This window comes from Rhincodon typus, chromosome 1 (genome assembly GCF_021869965.1).
Source record: "Rhincodon typus isolate 14 chromosome 1, sRhiTyp1.1, whole genome shotgun sequence".
NCBI lineage: Eukaryota > Metazoa > Chordata > Chondrichthyes > Orectolobiformes > Rhincodontidae > Rhincodon > Rhincodon typus.
The window spans coordinates 75,147,738-75,166,451 of record NC_063332.1 but is presented as its reverse complement, the minus strand read 5'-3'; the positions used below and the strand labels follow the sequence as shown (position 1 = coordinate 75,166,451).

The 18,714-nt window shown below is 39.5% G+C and overlaps 1 protein-coding gene across 2 annotated transcripts in view; it reads left to right on the top strand.

The window, feature by feature from the left end:
- Positions 1–18,714, top strand: part of cep135 (centrosomal protein 135) — a 63,773-nt gene that overhangs the window by 24,000 nt on the left and 21,059 nt on the right. For both annotated transcript variants that reach the window (XM_048599828.1, XM_048599825.1), the window contains exons 6-12: positions 3,008–3,123; positions 3,666–3,820; positions 4,470–4,525; positions 5,229–5,397; positions 6,291–6,401; positions 10,798–10,983; positions 14,314–14,523. In XM_048599828.1, coding sequence (XP_048455785.1) covers positions 3,008–3,123; positions 3,666–3,820; positions 4,470–4,525; positions 5,229–5,397; positions 6,291–6,401; positions 10,798–10,983; positions 14,314–14,523 — 1,003 coding nt within the window. The remainder of the gene's footprint in view (positions 1–3,007; positions 3,124–3,665; positions 3,821–4,469; positions 4,526–5,228; positions 5,398–6,290; positions 6,402–10,797; positions 10,984–14,313; positions 14,524–18,714) is intronic.

Sequence of the window (18,714 nt, the reverse complement as noted above, 5' to 3'; positions counted from 1 at the left end):
AGCATAGAATACGCAAGAGAGAACTTAAATGAGAGATTAGGAGAGCTAAAAGGGGATATGAAAGGATACTGACAGGTAAAAGAAAGGAAAATTCTAAGTTGTTTTACAGGTACATTAAGGGTAAAAGGATAACAAGGGAAAGAGAAGGGCCCATTTAGAACTACAGTGGTAATTTGTGCATGGAGCCAAAGGATATAGGTAGGTTTCTAAATTAATACGTTGGGTCAGTGTTCACTAATAAAAGGGTTGATATGGATATAGAAATCAGGGAGAACGTCTGTGATACAATTAAAGAAATTAGCATAGACAGAGAAAACATTCTGAGTAGTTACAGGCTTAAAAATAGATAAATCTCCAAGGCTGGATGAAATGTACCCAAGTTGTTGAGTGAGGCAAGGGAAGTAATAGCAGAGATTCTTGCAAAAATTCTCAGTTCTGCCTGACTACAGGAGAGGCACTGGGAAGCAGCTAATTTGGTACCATTATTCAAGAAGGGTGCAGGGATAAACCAGGAAACTACAGACCGGTCTTTTAACCTCAGTGGTCGGGAAACTATTGGAAGCAATTCTGCTGGATAGCATAAATCTGCATTTGGAAAGGCAGGGATTAATCAAGAACAGTCAGAATGGTTTTACTAAGGAGAAGTGATGTCTGACCAACTTGACTGAATTTTTCGAAGAGGTGAGCAAGTTTGCAGATGAGGACAGTGTTTTTGATGTAGTAGACTTGGACTTCAGCAAGGCTTTTGATAAGGTTCTGCTTAGGAGACTGATTGCAAAGGGAGGAGTCTTTTGGGATCCAAGAAAATTTGCCAATTGGATCCACAACTGGCTGAGGGACAGGAAGCAGGAGGTGATGAGGGGTGTTTTTCTAACTGTAAGTCAATATCCAGTGGCATCCCACAGAGTCAGTGTTGGGGCCGATGTTGTTTGTCGTTTACACAAATGATGTCTCATTACATACTATCAGGTCGAAAACACCCTGCTGTCTGGTTAGTTCAAGTACATTCTGCTCTAAGAAATTGTCTGAGCTACACCCAATGAATTCATTCTCCAGATTATATTTGCCAATCTACTTCATCCAATCTATATGTAGATTAAAATCACCCATGATTATTGCTATACCTTTATTTCACCCCTGTTATCTCCTCCGGTATAATCCATCATGCAGTGTAGTTACTGTTGGGGACTGAAACCTATTTCCACAAATGATTTAATACCCTTTCTGTTTATTACCTCTACCCAAACTGATTTTACATCTTGTCTGTAGAACTAAGATCATGTCTCCCCACTACACTAATATCATATTTAATTAATAAAGATACCTCATCTCCATTCCTAACTTCCTAAAATGATAATTACCTTCAAATATTTGGAATCCAGTTGCTATCAGGTTGCTGTTCTTATTTATGCACATAATCCACATGTTTTGTTACAAATGCTATATGCATTCAGCTACAGGGTCTATAGTTCTGTTAAATTGCTGTTTTTAGAAACCCTGGCCTTGCATCTGCTGGTACACTGTAAAGTTTGTATGGTGTATCCCTTTCCACCACACTGAGATCCTAATCACTCTTATTGCTATCTTCCTTTATTACCTCATCCTTTCCTTCTAATTTACCACATCATTGCTCCACCCTCTAGTGTTTAAAGCCCTCTACAATCCTAGAACAGTATTCCCAATGGAGTATCCTTTTCTTAACTACAAGCTATTAAGCTTAAAGCATTGAAAGCAACAGTGGAAAAATACCAATTCTATTGGAGAGCTAATGTATATTAGGTCATATTAGGTGAACCATTGAACTTGAGAAAGAGGATCACAGCACGCAGTGAGAAGTGAAGCTGTTAAAATGAATAGATCAAACATCGGCAAGCAATGCTGTAACGGATCAGGCAAGGCCATGGGTGGCACCACAGCTCTCCTTGTCAGTCCAGGCAGTGGAAGGTACTGGTTAACATTAGGATGCAGCTAATCCAGAGCATCAGCCATCCAAAAAATAAGCGTACAATAAATGTGGAAATGTTTTATTGAAGAAGCAAATGAATGTGTTGAGCATGGTGTACACTCAACATGCTGTATGGCTTATTCATTGATGTGGTATGAGGATAGACAGAACCTCTAAAAGGTTTGGAGCTTGTGATGGTACTGTGCCTTTAAGAGGGATTTGTTCTGTGCCGTTTCTCTTACAGAGAGGTGTTACCAGTGGTGAAGGAATGTCTGCTTCAAAAGCAGTGGGTAAACAGCTTTGAGCTCCCTGAGTGTTTCCTTTTTAGACAAAAAAACACAAGCGTATGGAGTCAATCTCACACAGACCCAAGGCTTTAGTTTGGCTTCAAGTTTAAATTGGTGTTTTTGTAATTGAAGTGGCTAGATATAGCTCCCTCTGCTGCAGCTAAAAGTTTGAGTTCTCTCTCTGCGTTAGATTCGTTATTTTGGTGTTTCTTTCTCCTGGACTGGAGACAGTAAGTAAAAAAAATCTGTTTTCCTGAATTTGCCTTTGCCAACAGTGTGTTTGTGGGATGCTGCTATACTGAAACAGTTGATGATTAGGAGTGAAAATATGCATTGTTATATTAAATATTTAAATAGAGTTAAATTTGTGCCATTTTTTATTTGTATTTTCACTGTGTTGTAAGAACAAAGTGTGTTTTGCTTAAAGCCTGGTAGTTTGACCAATTGAATCACATCTGGAACACTGCCTTACACTTGCCTTTAAATAAGTTAAAAGTTAGGGTCTAGGATGTCTCCTTGATGTATTTTAAGGGGGTTTGGTCTGGTCATAACAAGCTCCAGACCCTCTACTAATGAACACATTCAGGGAAACATACTGGAACAAAGGACAGTACGTCAAGTTAATCACTTAAAGATGCCACCGTAATTTCATGGTTCAGACTCAAAGATAAATTCCAAGATAAATCAAGTTGTGTTTTTGAATACTTCTCACTTTTAAATGTTAAACAATAAATTATCCTAACCAAGAAATGACTGCTTTGTACTATTGCTTCAGGTTGCTGAATGAACACCTGGAGAAGTCTCTTGCAGACTTACAGCATCGGTTGAGTGCGAAAACCAAGGAGCTTCAAACATCGCAAGACAGAATTGACAGACAAGAGGAGAGACTAGGTAATAGCAATTTAACATTGCATCTACTAAGCCAAGTTTATCAGGTTTGAAAACAGTTATGTACAAAACCATGCAGGTTAAGTCCAGACTTTAGAAATGTGTCTTGTGGTTTAAAATGGTGCAAAGACACACAACCACTTTATTATTTTTTACTGTTTTATTATTTATTTGGCACTTTCAGCATAAAATATTGTGTAAATCACTCCCCAAAGGCAGAATTGGAAAAGTGATTTTAATTTGTGGAGCTATCAGGTCAGTAGCCAAAGTACAGAGTCCTAAATGAGTAGCTGGAGAGAGGCAGAATAGCAGTGTATTCTAGATCCTGGGGCATGGGTATTGTAAGCAGCAACCTTCAAGTGAGGCTGATGGAGCCGTAAATTAGAAAATATTAAGAACCTATTGTGTTGAACATTGTGACTGACAGTGTTTTATATGCTTTCATAGTTATAAAAGCAGGCACCTATAAGGATAAAGTTATTACGTAGACAGTCAAGATGCATTACAAGTGGTCAAACACGTATAATGTGTTTTTTTTTGCTTAGATGAGTTCAACCGACAGAATTCTGCTCTACGAGAAGAAATCAACTTATTAAAAACTACAGTATCTGCTCTAGACCAGGAAAAGGATTGCCTGCAGGACGCTGTAGATGACAAAACGGAAAAAATTGCTACTTTAGAAGAGAACCTTGCCAATCGGGTGAATACACTAATCTGACCATTCCAGTCTTAAGTTAACCTTTCTGTTGTGTGTTGAGCAAACAGTAAGTAGATTATTATATCTGACAGTTGTTATTCATTCCTGTTGTGTAGAAAAATACTAGGGAATTGAGTGTGGGACTTGGCACTTGAAAATCTTTGTTTCTCTGCAGATGCTGTCTGAGTTATTGATTATTTTCAGTATTTCCTGTTTTTGTTACATTAGATTTAAATTGTCTTGTGAAAAATCTTTTAATTTTTCGTTAGAGAAATCCACAGATATTTAGCAACAGTAGTTCTGCCTGTCATCCTAGTACGAGGAGAGAAGAAATTTAATCTTAGCATTAAAGAACTAGCATATTAGACCACCATTGAAAGCATTTTCATACTCTATAGTCACTTAAGTATTATTAAATTAGCGTTGTTGATCAACTTAAAATTCTGGTCAAGCAATTGGCACTGTTGATGGGATATGAACAATTATCCTAATAGGATATGAAAGGGAAAGTGGCAGGCTTCCCATGGGATTGCAGGAGGCTCAAACTGCATATGTATACCCATTCTTGAACACTAATGGAGTACTAATGATATTTTTTGTATCCTTCACTTCTGAAAATGACTGATACACTTCATATTGCCTCCATGTATAGGAAAAGGCGATAACAAATATGAAAATTACTGTGACTGAACTAGAATCTGCATTAGAGTAAGTATAACGGTAACACAACAGAACATAGATAATTTTTGTTATGGACCAGGCTAACCCCCTCAAAATATATTAAGAAGATAGCCTAGATCCTAACTTTGTCCCGGACGCAATTCAGTTGGCCATACTACCAGATTTGAAGCAAACACTTTATTCATACACTCTATTAAAATATAACAAAAGAAAGCAGAAATTGGAATAACTTAACACTATTGGAAAGTTTAACAGAATAATAGGTTAATTAACTACTAAACAGTAACTGTTCCAGTGTAGTAACATCTCATCAATGCACCCATGGCAAAAAGACAAATTCAGTAAAACAGATTATCTCACATGCAATTCTAACAGCAGGAAGAGAAACCCCAGCTTTTAGCTGTAACAAAGAGAAGCAAAATAGCTTCTATAGCCAGCTTCATGACTCCAACAGCTGCTACTGTAACATTAAAACTAAAAATTCTGTTTCTGTGGGTGCTTGATCCCACCCATTCAGGCTGCTTCTATTGTTCCACTTTCAAAAAAAATCCCAAGACCTCACAAGCTATTTACTTTACTCAATTCAAATAGACAGCTTGCTACCTCTGTCTTAAAACTTCTCTTCAAAAAAAAAAGCCCCAGGACAAAATACATCTCTTAAAGCCATAGTCACATCACACTTTGTTTCTTCTGAAAATTTGATTTGTTTTTAAACTTTAATTTCAATCAGCCTTTTGAATGACACCCTAAGTAACCGAGACCGGGAAATAAATTCCTTACGTCGGCAACTAGATTCTATTCATAAGGATTCAGAGGAATTAGAACAGTGTCGAGATGCTGCATTTAAAGAAAATCGTTGTTTGCGAGATGACTTGGCTCAAATGACGAGGGAAAATCAGGTAAAATGAATTATTTGGAGACAGTAAGGACTGCAGATGCTGGAAGCCACAGTCAATAAATGTGAGGCTGAACACAGCAGGTCAGACAGCATCAGAAGACCAGGAAAGTCAACATTTTGGGCAGTTCTGACAAGGGGTTTTGGCCCAAAACGTTGACTTTCCTGCTTCTCTGATGCTGTCTGACCTGCTGTGTTTGTCCAGCTCCACATTTATTGAATATGAATTATTTGTTTGACATTTAATCACCTGCAAATTGTCCCTTCTCTATCCATATATATTATAAGGAAATATTCTTTTCACCATGCAAAGCTGTATTTCAATTTTGATTTTAAATTTGAGCATTTTTTAAAAATTCTTAGAACATTTCCAAATTCAGTATGTTTTTCAAACTCTTGATGGTGGTCTCCAGTGTTATTTTGCAATTTATGCAACTCTTATTATTTCTTAATAAAAACCGAAAGAACTGCGGATGGTGTAAACCTGGAACAAAAACAGAAGATGCCTGAAAAGCTCAGCAGGTCTGGCAGCATCTGTGAAGAAAAAATCAGAGTTAACATTTCAGGTCCGGTTCTGAGGAAGGGTCATCAGACCCGAAACGTTAACTCTGACTTTTTCCTTCACAAATGCTCCCAGACCTGCTGAGTTTTTCCAGCAACTTCTGTTTTTATTACTTATTATTTATTTTCTTTCATATCTGGTCTTTCATACTAGTTGCCATTAAGTTCCATCTTCTACTTATTTTCTGTAGAAACAATGAATACAGTGGTTAGAAAGTTGTGCCTTTGATAATTGTGATGTTTGGCTCATTTTATACTAGGCAGTTTAGTAATTCTATAAATATTGTACTAATTAATAAAGAACTTAATGGCAACCTTCACTGATTTTCCTAATAGGCAGTCACAAATGAGTTGGAACAAGCTTTGCATGAAAAGGATGAGTTAAAATCAAGAGTGCATAACTACATCAATGAAGTGGCAAGAATTGAAAGCTTAATGGTTGCCAAGGTAAGGGTGGTAAAAGTTGATCAGAAACCAAGTACATTTGCATGTTGTTCTTTCTTACAGCTGGTTTCTCAATGTAAGCTTTTAAACCGTTCTCTGATTATTCTGCACCAAATTATTTGTTATCTATTTGTTTGTTGTTTGGCTTGAATATAATTTGGAAGTAGGTACACATTAGGTTATTTGCACAAATCCTGCTGACTGAAGAATTGTGATATGTTAATGATAAAACACAGTGAAATGCTTCACTTGACCTTCAATACGAAGGCTTTTATTCTTTATTTAGCGTTGATCAGTTAAAGTATCCAAATAAGTCACTGCAATTTTAATACATTTTGTATAAAATTGGGAATGCTCATTTTGGTAAGAGTGATATTTTATGAATGTATTGAAAATCTCTGGAGTATTTAATTAAATTTGTACAATATCCGATTGTAAAACTACAAGATTGCTATGGATCTAGTTAAAATTTAGAACACATGAGAAAAACCTTATTAGAATTTTGCGGTTTAAACCAGTTGAGAGCAAATTTTCAAATAGTCTTAGGTGAGAAGAGACTCCATTTCAAATGTCAGTCCTGATTTTCTAAAGTACACATTTCTAGGCGTATTGATTCTCAGTGATGTTAATGCCTTTAAATGACAAGGGCATATGGCTAGATTCTGTTTGGAAATGGTCATTGTCTGCACCATGTGACCCACAAGTGTTAATTATGACTTAGGGGCTGAAGCCTAAATGTTGTATAGCTATTGCTGCATGTAGCATGGACTACTTTAGTCCTTGAGTTCAGAATGGTACTAAACACTGTGCAGTCATTAGAAAACATTTGACCTTGTGTTGGAGGGAAGCTCATTGTCGAAGCAGCTGAAGATGTTTGGAGACAGGACAGTTCCCTGCAGTAGTATTCTGAAGCAGAGATGATTGATTTCCAACAACCTGATCAACCCACCATTGTGTGGATTGGAGAGTTTTCTCCCTGATCCCCATTGATTTCATTGGAACGAAGGCTTAGAAACAAGAATAGGATCCTGCTCCACCATATGAAGATATCATAGCTGTCCTTTCCTGTTGCATCCTATTATCCTTCATTGCCTTCAAAAATGTGATTTCAGTTTTCTTAGGGCTCTTTAATGCTATACTTGATCAATTGATGCCTCGATATCAAGATAGTCACTCTCATCTCACCTCTGCTGTTAAGCAGTTTTGTCCATGTTTGGACCAACATGGTATTGATGCCTGGAACTGTATTTGGGTGGATTGAATTTATCCTCCTATTAGTGAACAGGGCTTACTCAGGTAATGTTCCACATTGTTGGGAAGGTTCCATTGTTACACCTGTACTCACACATCTCAGGGTATGGTTAGCTCTGGAAAAGTTCTATTCTTCAGTATAATTGCAATGATATTATGATGTGGAGATGCCAGTGCTGGACTGGGGTGGACAAAGGCGGAAGTCAGAACCTGTTGGAGTATATCCAGGTGTCGTGTGACTTCTAATTTTGCTATGATGTTGTCAGGGCCTTAGCCCTTTTGCAGTATCCAGTTCCTTTGCCATATCTTGATAACGCATGAAATGAATTGAATTGTCTGAAAATTGGCATCTGTAACGGTAGCTCCACAGCAGTAGGTAGAGACAGATCATCCGCTCAGTACTTCTAATTAAAGATAATGAGGATGGGCTGTTTCTGAAGCCTCCACCTGTTGTTTATTGTTTAATTGTATACAACTCTTCACCACTGGATTTGGCAGGTCTGCAAAGCTTTGATCTGATCTATAGTTGTGGAATTGCTTATTCGGAACGCAAGTAATCCTGTGTTGTCACTTCACTAGGTTGACGCTTTATTTTTAGGTATCTCTGGTGCTGCTCCTGGCATGTCCTCTTGCATTCTTCACTGAACTAGGGTTACTGCCTTGGCTTGATAGTAATTGTTGAGTAGCAGTTTGCTGGAATGAGTGGAAGCTTGTTGAAGAATACAGTTTTGATGTTGACGGCTGCGTGCTTCATGGATGTTGAGCTTTGAGCCTGCTAGATCAGTTTTTAGTCATGCTGTGTGAAGATAGAGCTTAGTCTTTACTGATAGAATACCTTGCTACCAGCATTGTTAGATATGTCTCATTAGTATCCCTGGGCTGTAGGTGCTCATATATACACTGTTAAATGGTGATGGATCCTTATCCTAGAATAAGGGACTCTCGCTTTCTTGAGTACTTTAACACTCTTTATTCACATTTGAACATTACAGGTTACTAAATACAGCAGTTTGGTGTAGTGTCTAAGACCTCTCTCTTTACACGCTTCTTCCAGTCTAATCTCTTCCGCTGATCAGTTTGTTGATGTCAGATTAATATCAATTATGTCAAAATTATTTGCATATTCCATTACACTTCAGTCTCCACAAGGATTGTGCAGAGATCATTCCTGCTACTGTTGTCATGGTCAGATGCATCAATGAAAAGTAAATTTGTGAGGACAAAAACAAGTAGGATTTTTCTTCTTGTTGGTTCTCCTATTATGTGCCACAGGCCAGTGAGTATTGAAGTCCCCCAACATTGCTACTTCGTCCAAAATTGCTCAATATAGAAGGTCACTGATTCATTGGCTAATATAGAGCAGGATGTGATGATCAGCAGGAGGTTCCCTTATCCATGTTTGACCTGATGCAATGAGAGTTCATGGGGTGCGGAGTCAATGTTGAGGACTCTCAAGCCCACCTTCTCGTGGCCTTAAACAGCCACCTCTGGTGAATCTGTACTGCCTGTATCTAGAGGACGTATCTAAGGTCGGTAATGGTGGAGGATGAAACATTGGCTGTAATGTATAATTCGGTGAGCATGGCTATTTCAGACTTTTAGCTAGCCATTAGGACAGTTCTTCCAATTTTTGTGCGTAAGTGAGAAGAACGTTTTTGCATTCACTGGACAGAGGGTGTACTTTCACGGTTTCCAGCACCTAGGTCAATGTTGTGTTGCCTGTCTGGTTTTATGCTTACTCAAATTTTCTGTAGCAGTTGATTCAACTCGGCAGCTTGCTAAGGGCATTAAGAATCAATCAAATTGTTCATAGTCTGGAGTCAGATCTAAGCAAGACCAGATAAGGAAGCAAATTTCCTCTGCAAACGGCATTGGGGTTTCATAATTCCTTGCAAAATTGCAAGGATGATGTGAAGGATCAAGAGAACAAACGTTTTCTAAAGTAATGGTGCTAGTCTCATACCATTTTCTCTGAGTAGTCTTTAATAGCAACTGGACCAACACTTGATGTGCTGTTGTCCCAGCCCTGTTATAGCCCAGAAGTGCAAAAATGTTCAAACAAGTCGCAGCATTTATTAAAGAAGAAGACCATGGCAATGAAAGAAGAGAACTTTTGATGTATGTAACCTATCTTAAAAACTGACCAAAAATAACTTCCAGTTGTCATGTTAGATAATTGTTGTACGGACCACCAGTAGATCTTGAAACATTTTCTCTCTTCTAAGGTTTCCAGTGTTTGTGGCCTTTAAAATGTAATACCACTTTAAGATTTAAAATGCATCCCAAGCTCTTCCTTTCTATGTGGCTGCAGGCATTACTGAGTCCAGATGTTTATACAAAATTAAGTTGACATCCTAAAAGAAGTTTGGAAATCCACCTTCTGAGCCCCACAGGATGCACTTCCCATGTACTGTTCCCTAATTATTGGCAGAAGAAGATTGCTTCTGCTGGATTTGTATGAACTGACCAGCTCCATTAATGATAAGTTTGTTTTCTGAAATGCAGCTGGAGGTCACATAGCAATACTTTTATATTTGTAAAATGCACGTCCAAAGTTCAGACTACCCTGTTCATTGGCTGTCAGTGGTGATAGCCACACATATCTGTTCGATTAGAACCTAACAAATGGGAGCAGAATTGGCCATTCAAACCTTTTTTGACATTAAATGACATTCTATCTCAATATATCTCTTAGTTTTCTTCATTTATTTAAAAAAAAAGTGTATTGACCCTTGTCTGGGATATTCTTAATGCCTGAGTACCCAGCTATGATAGTTCTAAAGCTCTAGCATGCTTTTGCATAAAGAAATTTCTTCTCCTACCAGTCCTGATATTTTTCTGAGACTGTGACCTCCAATTTGAGACTACATGTTCAGAGGAAATGTCCTCTCAGCATTTACCATATTAAACCCCATAAGATTTTTATGCTGTAGTGAGGTCACTTTTTGTCTCTAATTTCCAGGGAATGTAGACCTATTCTACTCAAAGTCACCTTATTGAATCATTCCCTCAACGAAGTGAACCGTTGTTATACTTCCTGATGGATCAACACCTAAAGGTGATGATGAAAGGAGAATAAGGATTGTTGTCTATGTGCTGCAAGTATTCTTCAATCTTTAAGACATATACTTTTTTTTGTTAACAATAGGAACAAGAACTCCATCATATGCTGGAGCAATTCCGAATGGCGAGTAATCAGGCTGAGAACTGGGAGAACAAGGCTCATCAGGCAGAGGGCGAAAGTAGCTCAATTCGATTAGAGCTCCTGTCTGTAGACACAGAGAGACGGCATCTTGAGGAAAGAGTCGGCAAGCTTGAAAAGGAAATAGAGGAGGTATTATTTATCAACAAAGTCTATAAAACTATAATATACATAAAGTCTAGTATCTAATTGGTCATTTTAAGCAATATAGGAATAGGTGTAGGCCAATTTTGTGTCTTAAGCCTGTTTAGAAATTCAGTGAAATCATGGCTAATCAGCAAACAAGCTCCATGTTCCTACCTTTGTCGCACATTCCTTAATCCTTTGGATAACAAGCATTTGTTAAATTCTGGTTTAAAATTTACCAATGCTCTAGCATTACATGCTGTTTGACGGAGAGAACTCTACCGACCTTTGTGTCTAGATATATTTTCTAATAATATTCCTCAGAGCTCTGACTTTAATTTCTATACCTTGCACTCGCCAACCAGCAGGAACGGTTCTCCTTTATTTACTCTATATATTTCCCTCAAATCTTGAAAACACTGAACAAATCACACCTTAAGATTGAAAATTCCAGGTGATACTACACTAGCTTCTGTAATCTCTCCTTATGATTTCGTCCTTAGTTGGAGTCCAGATATCATCGAATAAATTATTTTGTGCTTGTTCCAAGTCTAATATATCTTCCTAAGGTATGGTGACCAGACTGCTCACTATGCTCAGAAGGTGAGGTTTAACAATGGTCATGTATAGCTGGTGCATGACTTCTAGTCTTAGATATAAATGGATCAAGACTTTTGGGCATTTTCATGGTATTGAATGATCCATGTTCCTAGATCCCCAAAAATCACTGTTAGGAAAGACTCTTGTTCTCTCCCTCTTGTTGTCTCCTTTTCAGATCCAAATGATGACCTTACCTTTGCTTCAATTCTATGTACTAATCTACAAACAATGAGCAGGAGTAGGCCATTCAGCCCCTACAGCCTGCTCCACCATTCAATAATGTTATGGCTGATCTGATTCTAACTTCAAATCCACATTCCCACCTACTCCTGATATCCTTTCACTGCCTTGTTCAACAACAACCTATTTATCTTTGCCTTAATAATATTCAATAATCTGTTTCCACCACTTTTTCAGGAAGAAAGTACAAAAGACTCGTGGCCCTCAGAGAGAAAAAGAAATCTCAGCTCTATTTAAAATGGGCAACCTTTGCTTTTAAATATTGGCCCCTAAGTTGTAAGGCAAGAGATATAGGCATTGTAGACAGTCGAGAGAAGGTTCACTAGGTTTATTCGGGTATGGAAGGATTTGAGGATGAGTAGGTTGGGCCTGTACTCATTGGAGCCTTTGGAGAATGTGAGACAACCTCATTAAAGGTTATTATCTAAGGTATTATCAAAGACTTCTAGAGGGCTTGACGGGGTAGATGCTGCGATGTGGTTCCCCTTGTGGGAAAGTCTAGGACCCGAGGGCAAAATCTCAGGGTAAGAGATCATCCAGTTCAGATAAAGATGGAAATTTTCTTCTGAGGGTAGTGAGTCTATGGAATTCTTTACTACAGCAGTCTATAGAAGCTGGGTCATTAAGTGTATTCAAGGTTGAAAACAGACAGAGTTTTAATCTATAAAGGAATCAAGCATATGGGGAACAAGCAGAAAAGGGGAGTTGAAGATTCTGATTAGCCATGATCTAACTGAAAGATGGATCAGACTCAATGGGCTGACTGGCCTACTTCTCTTCCTATTTTGTGTGGTCACTTTATCAACGTTACACGTGTTGTTCTCAAAAGTCTCCCAAAGATTATGTCAAACATGATTGCTCTTTCATAAATCAATTTTGAGACTGCCCAATTTTACTATTCTTTACTAAATGTTCAGTTATCATAGCCTTTATTGTTAGGTTTTAACATTTTTCATCCTGATGTCAAGCAACAGGCCTGTAGTTCTCCGCTGTCCTTTAAGGGAGATATGCATGGAAAGTTCTTTATGCAGAGGGTGGTGGGTGCCTGGAACACGTTGCCAGCAGAGGTGGTAGAGGCGGGCACGATAGCGTCATTTAAGATGTATCTGGACAGATACATGAATGGGCAGGGAGCAGAGGGATACAGATCCTTGGAAAATAGGCGACAGGTTTAGATAGAGGATCTGGATCGGCGCAGGCTTGGAGGGCCGAAGGGCCTGTTCCTGTGCTGTAATTTTCTTTGTTCTTCCTCTCTTTGTATATAGTGGGGTTACGTTTGCTATTTTTGAGTCCATGGGACCCTTTCCAGAATCCATAGAATTTTAAAAGAAAACCACCAATGCATTCACTCCCTATGTAGCCTATCAGTTAAGCTCACTGGGATGAATATCATCCAGTCCAGGGGATTTATGAATCTGCAATCCAGTTAACATTCCAGGTGCTACCTCTCCAGTAATACTGATTTCTTTTAATTCCTCAGTTTCACAATGCTCTTGGTTGCCTAGTATTTCTGGGAGATTTTCTGTATCTTCTTGAAAAGAGAAAAAAAATGCTGTTTAGTTTCTCCACTATATATTTTCCTGTCCTCACTTGTAATAAGGCTATATTTGGCTCAGCTTTTCCTTTTCACATAGCTAAAGAATTTTTCATTGTCCATCTTTATGCTTCTCACTGGTTTGCATTTCTATTCTCTTTTCCCTTTCTTAATCAGTTTCTTCAACCTATTTGCTGGGTTTTCAATTGCTCCCAATCTTGCTGTTTCTTAGCCCCACCTAAGTTGATGCTTCGATTCTCCCTTACTCCTGCACTGATCTATCCCTTATTCAAGACTGCTACCCCATCTCATATGCCTTTTGCATAAATGCAAAATATCTCTGGATGGTCAGTTCCCAGTCATGGTCACAATGTCTCCATAATGGCAGTTAAATCATATCCATTCACCGCAATTTGTGCATTCAAGTTGTCGATCATTTTGTGAAAGCACAAGCATTCAGATACAGTGCCTTTAATTCTGTCATTTTAACGTTATTCTAATCCTATTTGATGCCTGCCTTTGCTTAGTTGTCTTCTATTTTGGCTTCCTGTTTTTCTGCTTCTGGTTGTGGATCATCACTGGTAGTAAAAGAGTGAAAAATCAATCGTCATCTTTTGAGGGAACTGACTGCCCCAATTTTGCTGGATAAAAGTCTTGTAAGTACAGCCTAAACCATTATACAGCCTGGTGTAGGAAGATTAGTGACCACTGCAGCTGGAATTTCCTTAAAAGCAATGCTCCAGGCGATTATATCTTACGATGTCTTGAAAATGTACTGTTGTATGCAGAAGTCAAAATTCGATTAAAGAATAAGGAAAACAGTCAAATATTGTTTATTCCATACTTACTACTGAATTGCACCATCAATTAACTTGTCTATTATTGTAAACTTTGTTTCAGTGTAATGTCCCAAATATATACATGTTTCTGTGTGCCTGTCTGTAACTCCTTCTTTAATTTAGCACCTAGCTGCCCAACAAGCATATGAGAAAGAGATTTCCTGTATATCTAAAAGCATGAGCAAACTGGAAGAAGAGTTGCGGCAGACGCAGGCTGAGAAATGCCATGTTTTAGGGGACCTGGCTTCAGTCAGAGAACTGTGTGCCCAACTGGATTCGAATAAGGAATTGCTTTCACGGCAACTTACTTCTAAGAATATGGAACATGAAAAGGTATGGTTAAATGAAATACTCTCTATGCTTAATTTAAAGCAACATTTTGAAATGTTAGATTAAAATGATTCTATTAAGATAAAGAATGATCTATGTAGTGATTAGAAATTGTAGGTTTGTATTTCCCATTTCTGTGGACCACTTCCTAAATGCTGACTATAATTTTGATTTCAAGAATGTGAGCCCAGATGACAACATTTTATTACTTTGACTTTGGAATAGTCAGTCGAGAGCACATTACAAAACAAGTCACCTTCACAATTATCTTTTTAAATTATACATTCACTCAGCAAATGTAACATCATTACTAGAGCCTTCATCATATATTGGATGTTTGCAGTAATTTTATGTGTGGTTTTCCTATAGAACGTTTAACAGGATGGATTGTGAAGATATTGTGATTACTTTACACCATGTTATCCTTTGTAGTAACATAGGGTTGAACTGTGAGACCTTCTAGATGAAAACCATTATGGAGCTTTAAATGACGATTATTCCTTATAGGGTTTAACATTCTTCATACTGGATTTACCTGATCCAGAACAGAATAAATATTTACACAGCAGGTGCTGTAACATTCGCCTCAAATACATCTGTTTCAAAGACTTGAGCGTATACTCGGAGATGATATTCCAGTGTAGTATTGAACAGTTTTGAACTGTTAGAGGTTCTGCCTTCCAGATGAGGTGTCAACATCTAGATAATTGCCTTCAAAGGAATGGAAAAGGTCCCCTGGTAGTTTCTAATGAAGAACAAAGAAGTTATTTTTTGTGTCCTGGCCATTTTTGATTCCTTCAGTTGACATCACCAAAACAGACTATCCAGTTGTGAGAAGTTGATTTGTGCAAATTGACAGCTGTTTCCCATTTTCTAACAGTGACTACAGTACAAAAAATACACAGTTGCCTGTAAAGCGCTTTAGCAATGAAGGACACTGTACAAATTTAAATTCTTGTACAAAATACAGGCTTTTTTTAAAATTCATTCATGTGACATGGATGTCGCTAGCTAGGCAGTATTTATTGCCCATCCCTAATTACCCAGAGGGCAGTTCAGAGTCAACCACATTGCTGTGGGTCTGGAGTCACATGTAGGCCAGACCAAGTAAGGATGGCAGTTTCCTTCCCTAAAGGACATTAGTGAACCAGATGGGTTTTTCCAGCAATCGACAATGGTCATCAATAGACTCTTAATTCCAAATATTTATTAAATTCCAATTCCACCATCTGCCATGGCGGGATTCGAACCCAGGTCCCCAGAACACTTTCTGAGTCTCTGGATTAACAGTCCCGTGACAATACCACAAGGCCATCACCTCCCCATGTTCTGTAGGTAGGCCCTAAATTACCCCTCAGGAGGCAATTCCAAGATTCTGACCCAGCAACAATGAAGAAATAGCGATATATTTCCTAGTCAGGATGGTGAGTGGCTTGGAGGGGAAATTGCAAGTGATGGTATTCCTATTTTTCTGCTGCCCTTGTCCTTCCAGAAAGAAGTGGCAGTGGGTTTGGTGAATTTCTGCTGTGCATCTTGTAGCTGGTACACACTGCAGCTACTGAGCGTTACTTGTGGAGGGAGTGGATGCTTGTGGATGTGGTGCCAATCAAGCAGGCTGCTTTGTCCTAGATGGTGTCAAACTTCTTAAGTGTTACTGGAGATGCAATCATCCAGGCAGAGAGTATTCCATCATACTCCTGACTTGTGCCTTGCAGATGATGGCCAGGCTTTGGGGAATCAGGAGGTGAATTATTTGCCACAATATTTCTAGCATCTGACCTGCTCGTAGCCTCTGTATTTATATGGTACATTCAGGTGAGTTTCTGGTTAATGGTAACTCCCAGGATGTTGATAATGAGGGATTCAATAATGGTTGAATGTCCCCATTGAATGTCAAGAGGCAATGATAGTCTTTTATTGGAGATGGTCATTGCCTGGCATTTGTATGGTGTAAATATGATTTGCTGCTTGTCAGCTCAAGCCTAGATATTGTCTTACTGTATCTAGATATTGCCCTGATCTTGTTCCATTTGAATGTGGACTGCTTCAGTATCTGAGGACTCGCAAATGGTGCTGAACATTTTGCAATCGTCGGCAAACATCCCCACTTCTGACCTTATAATGGAGGGAAAGTCGTTGATGAAGCAGCTGAAGATGGTTGGGCCTAGGGAACTACCTTGAAGAACTCCTGCAAAGACGTCCTGGAGCTGGATTGACTGACCTCCAACAGCCATGAACATTATTCTATGTACCAGGTACAGTGGCACAGTGGCTCAGTGGTTAGCACTGCTGCCTTACAGTGGCAGGTGCCCAGGTTCGATTCCAGCCTCGGGTGACTGTCTGTGTGGAGTTTGCACATTCTCCCTGTGTCTGCGTGGGTTTGCTCCAAGTGCTCCAGTTTCCTCCCACAATTCAAAGATGTGCAGGTTAAGTGGATATGCCATGCTAAATTGTAGTAGTATCTAGGGCCCATAGTATCTAGGATGGGAAATGCAACGATAGGGTAGCGGGAGGGTCTGGGTGGGATGCTCTTCAGAGGGTTAGTGTGGACTTGATGAGCCAAATAGCCTGCTTCCACACTATAGGAATTCTGTGATTCTATGTATGACTCCAACCAGTGGAGAATTTGCACCCGATTCCAATTGTTTCCAGTTCCTTGATCCCACATCCGTTCAAATGTGGCCTTGATGTCAAGGGGCGTCACTTTCACCTCACCTCTGGAATTCAGCTCTTTTGTCCATGTTTAAACTAAGGCTGTAATGAGGTCAGGAGCAGAGCGGCCCTTGTGGAGGCCAAACTGGGCGCCAGTGAGTAGGTTATTGCTGAATAGGTGCTCCTTGATAGCATTGTTGATGGCACTGTCCATCATTTTGCTGACAAACGAGAATAGACTGATCGGACGATAACTGGCCATATTGGATTTGTCCTGCTTTTTGCGTGCAGAACATACCTGGGCAATTCTCCACATTGTCAGGTAGATTTATTTTTGAATCATTTATTGTCACATGTATTCAATGTAAAAATACAGAGAAAAGTGTGTGCCTTCGCTGTACATATATGGCGCCATTCACATTAGCTTAGAATAAGATAAGAAAAAAAGGATAACTTAAGAGAGTCTAACTTGCCTTTCCACTGCTGCAGTCCCACTCAGTGCTTCTTTTGGGCCACATATCTCAGGAAGGATGTACTGGCCCTGGAATGGGTTCAGAGGAGGTTCACGAGAATGGTCCCAGGAAGGGAAATCTTAACATATGAGGAATGTTTGAGGACTCTGGGACTCTATCATTGGAGTTTAGAAGGATGAGGGGGAATCTAATTGAAACTTACAGAATACTGAATGGCCTGGACAGAGTGGATGTTGGGAAGATGCTTCCATTGGTAGGAGAGTCTAGGACCCAAGGGCACAGCCTTAGAGTAAAGAGAAGACCTTTTTAGAACGGAGATAAGAGAAACTTCTTCAGCCAGAGAGTGGTGAATCTATGGAATTCACCGCCACAGAAGGCTTTGGAGGCCAGGTCATTGAGTATATTTAAGACGGAGACAGATAGGTTCTTGATTATCAAGGGGATCAAGGGTTACAGGGAGAAAGCGGGAGAATGGGGTTGAGGAACTTATCAGCCATGATTGAATGGCGGAGCAGACTTGATGGGCGGACTGGCCTAATTTCTGCTCCTATGTCTTATGGTCCAGCCCTCGCCATGCCTCTGCCAGCATCCTACTCTTAGCTGCCTCACTGGCCTGATCTCGCTACCGCTGCCTCATCAGCCCGGCCTTGTCAGCCCATTCTTGATCTGCCGCCGTTGCTCCAGCTCACACTTGATCCGCTGTTGCTGCAGGTCACAACCCACGCTTTCAGCTCCCTCCGTGTGGTTCCCGGTCGCAACCCAGCTCCTTCCTGACTCCTTAAGATGGGTAGTTAAAAGGGGTGGGGGAGGAATAGTATTACTACAGACAGAGGGAAAAGAAGGGAGAAAAGAAAAGGAAGGGCAAAGAAAGAAAGAGAAAGAGAACTGGTGAGCAGAGTGGAGCTCCGAATGGAGCAACGTACCCTGCTGCCATCTTGCCGGACTTTTGCTAGTGTTGTAGCTGTACAGGAACACCTTGGGTAGGAGATCAGCAAGTCGAGAGCACATGTTTTCAGTACAAATGCTGAAATGTTGTCAGGATCCACAACTGTTTTTTTGATATGACATG